The sequence below is a fragment of the Lepidochelys kempii genome, chromosome 17 (genome assembly GCF_965140285.1).
Source record: "Lepidochelys kempii isolate rLepKem1 chromosome 17, rLepKem1.hap1, whole genome shotgun sequence".
NCBI lineage: Eukaryota > Metazoa > Chordata > Testudines > Cheloniidae > Lepidochelys > Lepidochelys kempii.
This window is the reverse complement of record NC_136396.1, coordinates 17162822-17179619: the sequence shown is the minus strand read 5'-3', so window position 1 is coordinate 17179619 and position 16798 is coordinate 17162822. Positions and strand designations below refer to the sequence as shown.

The window sequence follows — 16798 nt, the reverse complement described above, 5'->3', positions numbered from 1 at the left end:
CACACTGGCCAAGGGGTAAAAGCAAAGAAAGTGAGACAAGATCCAGTGAGAAATACTGGGCTTCCTGGACAGCACAATAAAATCCCACTATGTTGATGGGAGGGGAGGGGAGAAGTTTCACATCAATGAGTATTTTGACTATGCACTAAAGTTTTGCATGTTTGTGTGTGGATGGGAATTCAGGGTATTGCATAGCAGTAGCATTTGGTCCTATTACACTAGGCCACGCAAAATGCCTATATTTAAGGACTAGACTCCAGGAGGATATTTTCTAGAGACACAGCATGTTTACAAACCCAGCTCAAAGAGTTAAGAGACCTGACAAACCCACACTACTTGTGTGGAAATTAATATGAAGCATACCACAGGATGAAACTTGAAGCCTTTCAACTTCTTGCCAGCAATTTTCTCCCTACCTTTGGAATAACTTTCACAAGTTTGGACATTTAGTCTAGCATGTGCTTTTATAGATATGCAAAAGGAGTGTCCCTTTCACAAAATACCTACTGGGAAAGCAGCAGCACACTTTTCAAAGAAGCGAGTTACTGGAAGTTTTGGTGAAAGATCACCAGATGTAGTGTGTAAAGATAAGTATGTAGAAACCAGAAAAAGTCAGCTACAGATGAGTGTTAAAATGTACCACACACTATTGGGCATTTAAAGCCCAGTTTGCTCCTCCATAGGATTCAAGTTTGCTGTATGAAAGATCTGTGTCTCCTCGATACTCAAGTCTCCAGCATGCACAGCATGAGTGGTTGGATGTGTACAGAAAAATAACCAAGAACTGCTTTCTTTGATAACTATTTTGTATTGGGAAAAGACTGTTTCCACCACTGATATGAGAACAAGTCTACTAATCAAGACTGACCCTCATACTGTACCACTAGCATTCCCAGACTTGGGAAAGCTGAGCTCCCACTTCAGCAGAGTGACACTGGACACACATCCCTACAGCCTCCTGCATTATTAAAGACCTTCTCATCTTAATTTAGATATCTTCTGCACCCTCCTGGGTAGTCCTTTCTCCCCCTCCACCTCTCCCAACTTTAAGTGGCAATTCCTCCACTATTTAAAGTCTGTAAAAGAAGGCATTAACTCCCATGTATATGCTGTTTAACTCTATACTCATAGGCTGACGTTTTAGGGGCAAGAGGAAGAACAGATACATTTTTATCACTAACTTTTCCTGCTGAGATCCCTGCATCAGTTTCTATGGTTAGTCTCATCCAAGACACTAAAGATTCCCTAAACAAACCTTTTCTGCACTACATGCTAAGTAGCATATGAACCATCAAAAAGGGTTTCCAGCATAGACAAAGACACAGGAGTTGGGAGCTACAAGAGTTGTATTTTACATCTTCAGATCACCGGTTGACACTGGTTGGCAAGTTGTATCTAGTCATAGCCATAGCCACTTACATCAAGTTTCATGTCTATGGAGACAGCTGAAGTTTTGCTATTACATTTGAGCAACCAAACCTCAAAATTTAATGCAGAAAGTCTCTACCCTGCCTGTTTCTGTTTCCTGTATAAGTTGCTATCTGACAAGTCGGCTTCAGCGTCTGCCTTGTTCAGCCTATGAAGCAGGAGGATTTTGTCTGTAGTTAGCAACAAATACTTGTTTACCAAGAAAAAGTAATCCACAAAGCAAGTCTGGGGTGAATTTCAGACGCTAGCCTTTAAGGCTAGCTCTTAAGCTTCATTACACGTACATTTTTATTGGGCAAGAGTACAGTCTTTGCTTACCAGTCATCTAATACCATGCTTACCAAGTCATAAAATAGGTCCTTCAGGTTTTTGCCTTTACAATAAATAAGCTATCTGCTACACATAGCACCACTGTATTTACGAACCAGGAGTCTTACCGCTGCATCAACATTAGCAGGAGAGTCACCATTGGGATCTGCCAGCATAGAAATGACACTAATCATTATAGTTTCCACTGTGTGGATGGGAAGCCAGCGTTCCTCAGGTTTTTCATAGCCATATTTGTCTTCTCCAGGCTCATGAAGAATGGAAATGCAGACATCACCGTTCTTGTCAACTACAAAGTCAAGCAGTCACATTAGGTATATTTTAGTGTTGATTAAATTGCTGGCTTCAAGGTATTATATGGGGATGCTATTCTCCATCCAAACAAGCGTTCTATCCAAGTACCTTCAAAACAGTTAGCTGTGGGAAGTTTCAGGGAAGACACTTTCTTTCAAGACACTGTCAAGTTTATATCACTGTTCAAGGACTTTACAAAGAAACTGCAAAAACTGAAATTTGGCAAGACAGCAGGCTTGCCCTAGTCTACTTTAATTTAAAGCAAATATCTGCCTTAATATGGGTACGTTGAGTACTTTGACAGTTTAAGTGTTCAGTTTAATTGTAGCCCTTTCATATTTCTACAAAATCAGATCTTCACCTTTTTCATACCAAAAAGGTTACTGTAGAACTGTAGACTATTCACATCACTGATCTGATCCATCCATGAACACATGGAAAACTAATGGTCCTGTGGACCATTTTGATACCTCCATTTTCAGTTTAGTGGCTATTTCCCCCCCCCCCCCCACTTGTGAATGCATAAATCTGAGTTCAGAGAGTCTTCGATGTACAGCCAGCAAGCCCCCCTGGCAGGGCAGGTGATCAGTACCTTAAGGAATGGGTATAAAGCTGTGTCTTCCCTGTGGATGTCAGTCAATGTATGTGAAAGTTGGGATTTGACTTGATGTCACTATTAGGCCTCCGTCTCTTCCCCCTCCTCCCCTATTACGGAAGCACTTTGTGCTGGTTTGCTGCTAAGCTTTACTACAGATTTATGGAACTCAGTAAAGTTCTTCAGCCCAATATAGGTGTGGACTATAGAAACTTCCCTTCCGTCTTCTGAAGACAAAGTCACTTCTTTTCACCTTCCAGCTTGTATCTGCCAAGCCAGTGATGTAAAGTTAACCCAAGGACCCAGTTTTTTTTCTTTTCCCAGACCAAAGACTTACATTAAGGAGAAGGCCCCACCTGTTTCTCTGGGTCAGACACAGCCCATCAATACATGCTGCCTAAACCCTGGGAGGGCTGATGCAGATGCTTGGAGAGCAGACCTCTAAACCCCTGAAGTGTCAAGTATGGAGAGGAGAAATAGTATATAACAAGATCTGGCAGTTAGCTAAACAGTGGGGTTGTTACAGGTTTCTTATAACAGGATATGTCAACTCTGGCTTTTTTTAGACACACCTTCAATTTCATTTACAATTACAGAAAACTAAAACTGTAGCAATTCTTACCATTTGGATGCCAGATTTCTGTGATGAACTTCATTTTCGGCGGCCTGAGAGGATAGTCTTTTGGAAAAGTGAGATGAGCCTTGAAGACGCCACCTTCACTGGGGAATTAAAGAATTATCAGTAAGTAGTTCTTTGCAAGGCCAACACTAGAAAATTGAGTCAGATGACACTAACCTATATTAGGCTTAAACATTTTGTAACACTGGCACTCATGGTAATAGCATTAGCTTACACAATGGATGGATAAGAACTTTTTACAAGCTACTTGCCATCCCCTCCAAATACTCAGACTACAATGTTTAGGAGTATTTTATTTTTCCAGAGGACAAAGTGTCATTTTAACTCAAAATTCCACAGAGCTCTCAGCTAGCTAAGTGAACAACTGAACATTTAGACTCACTGCTTAGAAGTCACCTGCCAGGCTCCCACTGCCTTCTCATGACTGGGGATCCCATCAACACCCCCAGTTCAACTCCCAGAAGAAAAGCAAGCACACAACCCAGATACCTGTTCATGTTCCACATGTGGGTCACCTCATCAGTTGACAGGCTTGCTCTATAGCTAGGTTTACTGGTGCAGTACTAGATTTAGGAGTACCTATTAAGTCAAGGAATCTCAGGAATGCTTGCCAAATCAATAGTCTAAACAGTGTTCTCAGGACCCTTAGTACCATCATTCTTGACCAATACTTCCAATATCAGATTTCTGCACTGATATCAAGGGGCTCATTACCAGCCCAGCCAAGTTGTTTTCTAGCATTAACAGAGATAATTATATTTTGACCAATCTAACTGGGTTGGAGTTAAACAGGAGAGAGGTCCCATTTAGCATAGATTAGGTACAAATGCACCTAGACTCAAAACTTAACTGATCTGGAGGTTTAAGTATGGCAGTTTGAAGCAAGGAAGATACAGTCTTGGTAAGTGTGAATCCCTATATAGGTAGAAAAGCAAGAAACAAGCAAACATGTCATGTTAAAAAGTTCATTTCCCCTCTTACCACACACTGCCCTTATTCCTACTACTTCATGGAGTAGATGTAGAGTTTCAGTAGAGAAGGCCTGGCATTGGAAGTTGGGAGAGAGGTTGTGGAGACTCTAGTGCTATGAGTAGAATACTATGGCAACTGCAGAGGAGTTTGCCATCGCTGTCAGCTACAGCTTAAAGAGGCTTGGACTTCTAACAAAGACGATGACACACTACAATTGAGACATTGATTGGATGTTGGACACTCATGATAGGCAAGTTACTGCCTCAATATAAGAAAGACAGACTGAAGCAGCAGAGTGGTGTTCAGGAAGAGATGGCTAAATACTTGATGGCACGCTAATATAAAACTAGTGCAGAGGCATCAAGAAATCCCAAATCCTGAGAGGAAAAGAAAATTTAATTAGGGGCTTGGGTACTGTAAATTGTAGAGCCTTTTAAAGCTCAATACCCTCAGTAAATTTTTTGCAACATTGATGGTTTAAAAGAAAAAAAAAAAGAGTTATATATCTAGAACGGAAGTCCCTAAAGGAGAATGCAGTATTTTGAGTCATACACTAAGCCAACAATAAGCCTTTAATCCTTTCAATTAGAAAGGCTATTGCCATATACAAGCTGATGTACCTTTATAAACTACACCTTTGCAGTTTATACTTATTGCCCTGTTAAATGTTGTGACTCATAATAGGAGTTTCCCATTTCATACTGGGCATAGTGAACAGCCCTGACAAGACAGGACTCTGGCTGCTGAATCCAGATGCTTACAGGAGCAAGCTAGAAAGATAATGACTTTGCTCATACAGAACATAAGTTGCAGTCTAATGATTATAGCAGAAGAATGAGTCAAGCACCCAGGGTTCACTTAGTTTGATCCAGACAGACTCACTTAGACCTTAAACAAGCTGTTCAGTTCCCATCTGAAGTCAGCCGAGTTGAGTCAGAATAGGACATTTCTGGAGATCAGGAAATTGAATAGAGTGCAGCAGTGAAATTAAGCCAGTGGCGTCCAACCTGGGTGTTAAGTTGCAAAGAGACAGAATCTTATTGTAAGCTCATCATTCTGAGCCCTGAAATTTAGAGAGTTGCTTGAATCAGTCAAGTAGGGGCAATGCCTCCCTCACTGAAGCAGCTACTATCCTCTCCCTGCTGCAGATGCTCAGCAGTCCCTTGCAGCAGGCAAATCAGTACTATAGGCAAGGGATTAGTCCTGGCGGCTCCACTGCTAGGCTGGGATGGGGGCAGGAAGCATCTCAGAGAAAGCAGGACACCACTTCGTTTGAATCTGCCTGAGCATAAGGCAGCATTTCTCAAACTGTGGATCCTGACTCAAAAGGGGGTCACAAAGCCTGTGTGTGTGTGGGAATTACAGTATTGCCACCATTACTTCTGTGCTGCCTTTAGAGCTGGGCAATCAGAGATCAGCAGCTGCTGGCTAGGTGCCCAGCTTTAAAGGCAGTGCCACTGCCAGAAGTAAGCGTGGCCTGATACTGGAGGTGTCAACTGCCTGAAATATTTCCAAAGGGGCCCCCAACAAAAAAGTTTGAGAACCCCTGGCCTAGGGAATATCCAGCAGAAGGTGGTTACCCTTCTCCCACTGGAGAAGGAGGAAAGAAAACAAAGGTGAGACCCTAACAAGTTACAGCTCCCAGATTTCTGCCCTAATGGTAGTTATAAGCAAATCAACAGCTACAAAGTGCCACCCTGAACTATGATTTACATATGGCTGTTTGCTACTGTGAAGATTAGGTCATGGCATCTTGTGCACTCTCACATCTGTGTAATTTGATTTGCAAGCAGCAAGATTGCTAACAGATGTCCTACTGGCATGCTCCCACTGGAGACAAAGCACGATGCTTGGTCCTTCTTTCTCACCTCCCCCCCCCTCCCCAACAGTCACTCAAAATGTTTACAACCTTTAATAGTTGTCCCCCATTCAGGTCTGTCCCTGGCTCTGTTTGCCAAGAGAAATACTTATGCCACACGAGTTGAGATGGTGCTCAAGGGTGGCAGAGGCAGTTACACTGACCACCCCTTGCTGCGTTTGAGTTTCAGCTCATCTTATATGCCCCCAAAAAGTCCAGCACCCCCACTTCTGATGTGACCTGTCAATCAAAGCTGAGCTTCTGATAACCATTGTCTCAGTGTGGTTTGTTCCATTCCCCTCCCCCCCGGATGAAAAGTTTGATACTTGGTCTTGCCAGCAGACCTTCAGAAGAGAGCAAAGACAGCATTTCTCTCACCTGTATAAAGGGATGCTACACTGAATATCAGTTTTGACAACAGTGATGATCTGCTGATAGAGTATCCTATGATGAATGATTCAAGAAATACCAAACACAAAATAAAGGCAAGCCAGGCTTTTTGAATCAGGGAACTATCACTTGAGATGGTACTACCACAATGTGAAGCGTTTGACATGCTTTTTATACCATTGAGGAGGATGTTTGCGCAGTGGTTGATGGGACTGGTTAGAAAAGGATTTCATTTTTTGCCCCCGGTTGATGGTGAATTCAAATTGTTTAGGTTTCAGAGTAGCAGCCATTGTAGTCTGTATTCGCAAAAAGAAAAAAGGAGTACTTGTGGCACCTTAGAGACTAACCAATTTGAGCACAAGCTTTGTTTAGCTGCCTCTGAAAACCTGTCCAGAATAAGCTGTAGATCACTTACACTATGACTAAGTAGAGCACAATGATCCACAAAAAGGACTTAAACATACTAGTTCCTCAATGACTTTTGTTGTAAGCTTTTTGAGACTGAAGAGTTTTCTATCAGTTTTGCCTTATGTACAGGGCCCTACCCAATTCATCGTCCATTTTGGTCAATCTCAAAAATTGTAAATTTCATCATTTCAGCTATTTAAATGTGGAATTTCCCAGTGTTGCAATTGTAGGGGTCCTGACCCACAAAGGAGATGGGGGTTCACAAGGGCACTGTAAGGGGGGTTACAATACTGCTACTCTTATTTCTGTGCTGCTGCTAGCAGCGGTGCTGCCTTTACAGTCTGGCCGCTAGAGAGCGGTGGCTGCTGGTTGGGAGCGCAGCTCTGAAGACAGACCAACTGCCAGCAGCAGCACAGAAATAAGGATGGCATGATATGGCATTACCGCCCTTACTTCTGCCTGCAGAGCTGGGCCCTCAGCAGCTGCTACTCTCTGGCTGCCCAGCTCTGAAAACAGCAACACAGAAGTAAGGTGGCCTTGTCTGGTATTGCCACCCTTACTTCTGCACTGCTGCTGGTGGGGTGCTGCCTTCAGAGCTGGGTGCCCAGCCAACAGCCACCACTCTTTGGCTGCCCAGCTCTGAAGGAAGTGTAGAAGTAAGGGTGGCAATACCATGACCCCTATAAAATAACCTTGTAATCTTCCTGCAGCTTCCTTTTGGATCAGGACCCCCAGTTTGAGAAACACTGGTCTCCCGCCCCCAAGTAGGGTAAAAGCACACAAAAAGACCACAGGGGGAGGCCAACTTTCATTAACTAGGACACATTATTCCATGGCTGTGAATTTGGTAGGGCCCTACTTACGTAAATGCCCCTTTGCAGGTTGTCCGTTGCATAATTCAGAATGGCTATGAAGGAGACTCAAGAGGACTGATGCCAGCATGCAGCTGGTTTCACCCCATTAGATATGGGGGGAAAATGGTTTGAGAGGCCACTATCAGATTTTGATTTTATGGGTATAGAAGGAGAAGCAGTACTTCTGAAAATCAGGACAGTTGCACTCCGAGTTTCTTTTTAAACTGATCCTCACTTTGCAGCCAGCTCTCACATAATAATGGCCACACTGGGTCAGACCAATGGCCCATTTAGCCCACTATTACATCTTCTGAAAGTGACTAGTGCCAGATGCTTCAGAGGGAATGAACAGAACAGGGCAATTTATTGAGCAATCCATCTCCTGTCATCCAGTCTCAGATTCTGGAGGTCAGAGGTTTAAGGGATGTCCAAAACATGGGGTGTGCATCCCTGACCATCTTGGCTAATAATCACTGTGTGTACTTACCACAACATGCAGTCAACCTATAGAACTCTTTGCCAGCGGATGTTGTGAAGGTCTAAGAATTAGATAAATACCTGGAGGACAGGTCCATCAATGGCTATTGACCAAGATGGTCAGGCATGCAACCCCACCACTACGGTTGTGGCTCAGTGGATGGATCTCTCAATAACTGCCTTGTTCTGTTCATTTTCCTGAGGCATAGGACAGTAGCTACTGTCAGAAGATGGGATACTGACCCATTATGACCATTTTTATGTCAGAGCTTGGTGCAAAAAAAAAAAAAAAAAAAAAAAAATGAAAAATGTGACTGTCCTGACTTTGAGGTACTACCTCTTTTACACCCCAAGTAGCTGCCAGTAGGCAGCAGTAGCAGTCATGCCCCATGACACTGGTTCAACTGGCAGGCTAAACCAGGTACAGGGTTGCCATGCGGGGAAATGCCTATCTCAAACATACTAAGTCTTCTTTAGCAGACTTTGGAAAGACACTAAATACAGTATGAAATACATAAGGCTTGACAAGGCACAAAGGACATCAGTGGCTATCTGCTGCAGCTAACCAAGTTACCAGTTGTCTCAACCTTTTGTGCCACTGGTCTTTGATATTCTATGAATGATATACTTACTACGATTAGAGCCAAGTAATTTTTGTAGCACTCAAAAGGTTTCAGTCAGCTATTGACATTGCTTAATTTATCTGGTCAAAATTTCACTTGGTTAAATGAAGTACCATCAATTAAAAGTGCATGCTCCAATAACCCTTTGAAGCAAGAGTAATGGCAAGACAGTGGTTTAATTCTTCAATACAGCTTCTACTTCCATAAACAAAGATTTAGGACTTGCCATAAGGGCATCTTAGTAGTCTTCAGGGTAAAGGCTTGACTATCTTGACAACTGTTACCCATCCATTTATATCAGTACATTCAGACTGCTTCTAAGTGTTACTTTATAAGCATGTTCTAGGTTGAGCGATTCCAGGCACTGGAAAGAGGAATAAGTATTTTAAATTTGGGTCCCAAGATTCATGGGCAGGGAGCACCTTGCATTACACATGTCAACTGTCCTCTAGCCCCACCCCCGAATCCTTAAGTGAGTTATTTGGAGCCCTGTTGGGCATTGGAGGGAGGGAACATATAGCTCGAGAGATCTGCTGTAGACAAAGGGCTACGTGCACATGGGTGACTGGGCAACAAAATTGCAGATGAAATTCAATCTTGATAAATGCAAAGGAATGCACACTAGAAAACAATTCCAACTATAATTATAAAATGAGGGTCTAAATTAGCTGTTACCACTCAAGGACGATTTTTGAGTCATTGCAGATAGTTCTCTGAAAGCATCCACTCAACGTGCAGCAGCAGCCAAAAAAAGGGATAATGTTGGGAACCATTAAGAAAGGGATAGGTAAGACGACAGAACATATCATATTGCTTCTATATAAATCCATAGTATGCCCACATCTTTAATACTGCATGCAGATGTGATCACCCCATCTCAAAAAAAGATATTGGAACTGGAAAAGGTTCAGAAAAAGGGCAACAAAAATGATTAAGGTATGGAACAGCTTCCATATGAGAAGCAGTTAATAAGACTGGGAGTTTTCAGCTTGGAAAAAGATGACTGGGGAAATATGATAAAGTCTATAAAATCATGATGGATGTGGAGAAAGTAAATAAGGACATGTTATTTACTCCTTCTCATAACACAAGATCTAGGCATCACCAAATGACATTATAGACAGCAGGTTTTTTTGGTTTTTTTTAAAAAAGTATTTCTTCACACAATGCACAGTCAACCTGTGGAACTCTTTGCCAGAGGATGTTGTGAAGGACAAGACTAACAGGGTTCAAAAAAGAACTAGATAAATTCATGAAGGATAGGTCCATCAACAGCTATTAGCCAGCTTGGGCATAGATGGTAATCATAAGTTTGCCAGAAGCTGGGAATGGGTGACAGGGGATGGATCACTTGACTACCTGTTCTGTTCGTTCCCTCTGGGGCACCTGGCACTGGCCACTGACGGAAGACAGGATACTGGGCTTGATGGACCTTTGGTTTGACACAGTATGACCATTCTTATGAGCAAGTAGAGGATTCCAGAAGTTCCTCTATTCCCTCCCCAAAGAGGGGTCAAATAAATGCACAACGAAGGATCATTTTTCATGTTCCACAGAGAAAATAACCTGTTTAGAACTTGCAAATAGTTTTGCTATGAGAGGTATTTGCAATGTAAGATGCAGCACACATTCAGTAATGCAGCTATGTCTGCTGTAAAAAGAGCACCAAGTCATTAAAGCCTTACTCTTAAATTAGGGTTAATGTGAACACTACTGTTAGGATATAGATATTCAGGTCTGTCTGCAAAGGCCTATACTTTAGCTCAATGATAAACGTATGTACCTCAATTCTCAGTTAGATGTACAAAACAAGAATCAAAATCACTCTGCCTGCTTATAGGCCTTCTCTCCCTAGGATAGTCTGAGGCCTTGTTCTTAGGCTAAGATCTTTGGCTAAGCAGCAGAGGTAGCCATAAGCTAGGAAGCGAATGATCATGTCTTCACCAGTCACACTGAAATAAGGCAGTTTTGGACTGTTAAAAAAAGTGATCCAATCTATCACCTTCAGAGAAAGAAGAGCCTAGAAGATTTAAATAAAATTTAGTTTGATAGCATCTTGTCTGGCAGGAACTCACTTATCAATAGCTGGGGTGTGAAATCCTCATTTCTTTGTTGTTCCATCACAGTCATCCCCATTTCCCTATTGTTTGTCTGTATAAATCTGTCTGGTTCTGGGATTGTTTCTGTCTGCTGTATAATTAGTTTTGTTGGGTTTAAACCAATTAAAGTGGTGGGATATAATTAGTTAGATAATCATGTTACAATGTTAGGATTGGTTAGTTTAACAAATCATTTTACTGAAATTTAAGTATAGCTAAGCAGAATTCAAGTTACTTCCTGATAGACTGCAGACTATAGTGTAACAGGGGTGGGGGAAATTGGAATCATATTTTGCTAAGGAGGGGAGAATGGGAACAGGGACACATGCAAGGCTCTGTGGCATCAGAGCTGGGAAGGGGAACACTGAGGAAGGAAATTGGAATTGTTGCTTGTTGGAAGTTCATCCCAACAAACACTGAATTGTTTGCACCTTTGGGTATTGCTGCTCTCTGTTCATGCGAGAAGGACCAGGGAAGAGAGAGGGTGAAGGAATAGGCTCTCTAACTACACATTGCGATTAAAATCTCAGCAAGAAGTTTTAACAAGCCAGGGTATGCTGTTTTACTAGGATTGCTAGTACTTACTACAATGTATCTGGAGGACCAATAATGAGGACTTCCCATCGGTAAAGATCATTGTCGTCTATTAAACCTGCTGAAAAACCTTCCACTGGATTTTTGTTGAGCTCTGTTTAAAAAAAAGAAAAGAAAACAAACTTGTGAACCTTTGTGCACTTTAATATAATCTGCATACTTAACTAGCATACAGAGGTTGGGAGGAGGACTGGTTATAAAAATAAATAGTCACTGGTCAGGGTCTGGTGTCCCTTAACTCATCATCCTCATCACCACCTGCAAAAAAATTTTACAACTCACTTTATATGTCGTATGTCCCTAGGCTCAGTCCAGTATCTAGTAGGGACTAAATTCCTATCATGATCCCTAATCTGCCTGCTTCAGAAGAGAAGCCAAAGATCCAGGAGGGAAATCCTGAGAAGGTAAGTGCCAGAACAAGTTTGAGGCTCAACAGGCAATGCCAGAGGACTTGTAATTTAGTAGTCAGTCTTGCAGACCTCAAAATTGACACAATAGCAAGGGTACTTACTATGTAGTGTGGTATCCTGAGTGTTGGAGGGTATATTTTAGTCTTATGAGTCAGAGCACAGGAGCAAGATGGGGAGACTATTCTTGCTGTATTTGAAAAGTCAGTATTTCTAACCAGTATTTTTTCTTTTGAAGGAACTGAAAAGTCTTTCAGGATCCAGAAGAGTAGCAGAAACAAGTCAGTGTCCCTACAACTTAGTCACAAGGTAGTGGTTCACAAGGACCAAAGGTAGTCTAGTGGGATTAGGGTTGGGAAAAAGACTAGAAGAAACTAGTGCCAGGGGTTCTATTTTATGTCCCCCTCATCGACTGGGAGGCTATTTGTATCTTGCTTGTTGTGCTTCCAGGCTGGCCATATACATTATGGCAGCAGTTCTCAAACTGTGGGTCAGAACCCAAAAGTGGGTCATGGCCCCATTTAAATGGGGTTGCCAGGGCTGGCTTACACTTGCTGGGGCTCAGGGCTGAATCCCAAGCCCCACCGCCCAGGGTGGAAGCTGAAGCCTGAGGGATTCAGCTGTCAGGTTACAGGCCCCCTGGCTGGGGCTGAAGCCCTTGGGCTTTGACCCCTTCCCTACCCACAGCAGTGGGGCTTGGGCTTTGGCTCCCCACCCAGGGCAGTGGGAGTCGGACAGACTCATGACCCCAGGCAGGAGAACTGAACCTATAGTAATTTATGTTGTCAGAAGGAGGTTGGGGGTGCAGGAGGATGCTCAAAGCCCCCTTGTTTCCAGAGAAATGGTTAAGTGACCTGTACCCACATTCTGCAGAGAAGGTGAAAACCTCAATGTCACTGCCCATCTGACCTAGGGGAAAAATTCCTTCCCCAACCTGAAATCGTGATCAATTTGACCCAAACATGAGAGCACAAACCAACAAACTAAGTGTATGACACAGATAGGGCTCTAGGTGGGGTGGGCCAGAGCTCTATCTCCAGCCATGGCCATTCCTGATGCTTCAGGGCAAGGAGATAAGCTTCCCAGAACTTATTGTGGAGAGGGAAGAAAGAAGCCCTTCCTGATCGAAACCCCAGAGCCTGAACTTTAGGAATGTAAGAAACTAGAAGTGAGCCCCAAGGCTGTTGAGCCCTGCCCTCTACCATCACAAGCAACCCTGTAATTCAATTGCATCTTATTTGTCCAGTGACCTTAAAAAGCTACGCAAGTTGTCTGCCCCCACAACTTACTGGGAGTCTGTTCCAGAACCTCACCCCTCTGTAGTTAGAAACCTTCTGTTAAATTCCAGCCTTAATATATTCATGGCCAGTTTATACTCATTTGTTCTTGTGGTCATACTGTCCTTTAGCTTAAGCAGCTCTTCACCCTCCCTGGTACTTACCCCTCTTAATATATTTATTAAGAACAATCACATCCCCTCTCAGCATTCTTTCTGCCAACCTAAACAAGCCAAGCTCTTCCAGTCTTCCTCGATAGGTCCTCCATTCACCTAATCATCCTACTAGCTTTCTGTACCAGTTCATTTGTTTTTCCTTGAACATGGATGACTGGAATTTTACACAGTATTTCAAATGAGGTCTTCCCAATGTCTTGTACAACAGCATTCATACTTTTCTCTACTGGAAATGCCTTTCCTAATGCAATCCTAAAACTGCACTTGCCTTTTCAGCCACACTGGTTGCTCATGGTTATTTGATATTGACCTACATATCCAGGTGTGTCTATTGTGGACTGGAGAGAAATGGAGTGAAGTTTTGATGTCATCCAGATCTTCCTGTATAATATTCCCATCCTCCTCTGTACTGACAATGCCTCCCAACTGGGTATCAGCAAGTTTCATTAGCACACCTACTTTTTGTGCCAAGGTCATAAGTATTTTCACTAAAGATCAGTACTTGAGGAACTCCACTACTACTGACCATCAGTCTAACATGCCAGATTTCAGTATTCTGGGAGGTGGAAGAAAAAAAATTTATATATAAAAGAGCTTGGTTTCCATTTCTAGACACTCATTTCCATCAGCTGCACTGCCTTCATGCTCCATATTATTGAAAACTGACACATTTAGGTTTTGGACCACATCTAGTTGATCTTTAATCTCCTTCTCATCCACACAGCATAGCAACTTAACCTCCTCCATCCTTGTTCATACAACTAAAAAAAAAGCCACCATTTTAATTTCCTCGATAAACACTAATCCATCTTGACTTTTAGCAAACCTTACTTGATTCCCACATTTTCTAGCTTCTGCAATGTAGTTTTCTTTGCAGATCAATTATTTTCTGTTCCCTATGGGCTCTCTGCTTACTCCTAAACTTCTGAGGTGGTCATTCATTCAGCGGGGTCTGGAGCCTTTCCCTACAAATTTCCCCTCTTGCTTGGGATGAAAATTTCAGATCGAGTTTCTTCAAACCAGATATACAAAAACTAAGCCTCCTTCACATTTAAGTCACTGAGCTCTTCAGCCCAATTGACTTCTTTAATTCATTCCCTTGATTTCCCCAAGTCTGCTCTTTTGAAGTAAAAAAAAGAACCACCAGTTGATGACATGGTTTTGATTAGCCTTCTATTTCATTCTTACCAAATTGGCTCTTGATCCAAGGTTATTTCTGACAGCCAGCTCTAAGATATTCTCACTCTGAAACCTGTCACTACTTACTAAAACCAGGTCTAAAATGGCACCACCTCGTTACTTCAGTGACAGCTTGGTAAAGAAAAGATGGTCATCTATCACACCCACAGGTAAAGGGGCCCTACCAGTGCTGGTAGCATTTATTCTCCATCCCTATCCAGGAAATTAGGGTCTCCCATTATGGCATAATTCCCCAAAGTATTCCTTTAATATTAAAGAAATCACTATCCATATATGAAGTTTTGCCCCTTGAAATGAAAGCATAAATATGTATTGCTCAGGTGAAAGCATAAGACCTTGCCTAAAGGTTGTTTCAAAGTTGTCCTTGCAACACACAGAGCAGAATGATCACCACCACCACGGCTTGAATCTCACTCATTCCTGCAAGCTGAACTGGTGGCCACTCAGAAAGCAGTCTTACTCGATAGGTAAAACAATCTGATGCTATTTGAAAGGCAGTTCTATCAGAAGAAAGGACAATAATGGAATCCCATACAGAATGGCTAGACAGAGGAAATACATTTGCAGTTTCAGAAATCAAGGTACTGTTGGAAAACAGACTGAGAAATCTTGTATGAGAGGATGAGAGGCTGATATTGTGGCCAAGTGGACTCAAACCAGTTTATAGCTCAAGGTGTCAGGAATGGACGTCTCCAGTGGATGAAGGCAATGTTTACTAGTCCACTCAGGCACAAAAGGAAACATTTCTCTATCTTAACCTGATGGATACTTACCTGCTCTGAATCAGAAAGTCCTGAAACTATACCAAGCAGCTTCTACCCATGTAGGTCAACCAACCAGCATTCAAGTTGTTAGATTCAGCCCAAGGTTCCCTGTAATTTTCAGACACATGTGCAGAATTAATTGTGTGGGACACAACCTCCATATTGGTGCACATAAAATTCATATGGTGGGGGTGGGGCTGAGGGTTGAGATGCAGGGGTGTCAGCTGCCTCAGGGCTGGTGGTGGTGGGGGGGGAGGTGAGAGAGAATTCTCCCCCTCTCCCCGCAAGCTCTCTCTCCCCTGGCCATGGCAGGTCTGGGATTGGGCAGAGGGAGGGGCATCTCCCCCCGCTGCAGCTTGAGCGGTGCTTAATAGGCTACTGTGCAGCCATGCAGCTTAGAGGGAACTTGGATACAGACTGCAAATTTGGATGAAGGATTAGATGATAGTTTTGTGAAACCAGGTCCAGAAGAGGTGGTAACAATAGGTGGTTAACTACAAGATGGAAGAGTTCCAAAATAAAAATAAGTAAAAACTGGTGTTGCCAACCTGATGCTAGGAGTATCAAATGGTTCCCTCATCTCATCCTGCCAAAGGACTCTGGGAATTAGTGGAGATGGTGGGAAGGCCTATATGAAGTGGCTGTCCCAGTGAATCAGAAGAGCATCTTAGCTGGAGCTTGACTCATTCATCCAAGCAGAAGAGGTCATATTTTGCCTTCTAGATGGTCAAAGATATCCATGAGTGGGAACCCCAATAGGATATGGCTCTCAAGTCCATTTGTGCATTAGAGAAGCTATTTCTTCTGATATGAACCAGATTGTTGTGTCCCCCAATATATAGAGCTAAAAGGTTGATGTAGTTCTGAAGACACTGTTCCTACAGAAGAATTGCTTCCTGACAGGTGTTGATCATGCCCCTCCTTAGCATCATAGAAATGTAGGGCTGGAAGGGACCTCAGAGGTCATCTACTCCAGCCCCCAATGCTAAGGCAACACCAGGTATGCCTGGACCATCCCTGACAGGTGTTTGTCTAACTTGTTCTTAAAACCCAATGTTAGGGATTCCACAGCCTCCCTTGGAAGCCTATTCCAGAGCTTAACTAGCCTTATAGTTAGAAAGTTGTAAGTCTCCTTTACTGCAAATTAAGCCCACTACTTCTTGTCCTACTTTCAGTGGACATGGCAAATAACTGTTCACAGACCTCTTTACAGCCACCCTTAATATATTAACCTGGGTTCTCCCCTCCCACCAGTTCTGTCTTGAGACAGAACATGACACTTTTTTTAGCCTTCCCTCATACATTAGGTTTTCTAAACCTTTTGTTGTGTGTTGCTGTCCTCTGGACTTTACACTTTAGGAAAAATGTGGACAAATTTGAAGACAATTCTGGGCACCACAGTACCTCAAACTGAG

General features: G+C 42.8%; 1 protein-coding gene across 3 annotated transcripts in view; it reads right to left on the bottom strand.

Annotated features, from left to right (window-relative positions):
- UBE2G1 (ubiquitin conjugating enzyme E2 G1) overlaps nucleotides 1–16798 on the bottom strand; it is a 41363-nt gene that overhangs the window by 6451 nt on the left and 18114 nt on the right. The window contains exons 1-4 of one of the 3 annotated variants that reach the window (XM_073315143.2): nucleotides 11551–11636; nucleotides 4135–4199; nucleotides 3267–3364; nucleotides 1866–2044 (exon numbers count right to left, since the gene is read on the bottom strand). In XM_073315143.2, coding sequence (XP_073171244.1) covers nucleotides 1866–2044; nucleotides 3267–3364; nucleotides 4135–4199; nucleotides 11551–11589 — 381 coding nt within the window. In that variant the 5' untranslated portion in view covers nucleotides 11590–11636. Of the gene's footprint in view, nucleotides 1–1865; nucleotides 2045–3266; nucleotides 3365–4134; nucleotides 4200–11550; nucleotides 11654–16798 lie in introns of those variants that run through there. The other 2 variants (XM_073315142.2, XM_073315144.2) reach the window with 2 other exon arrangements.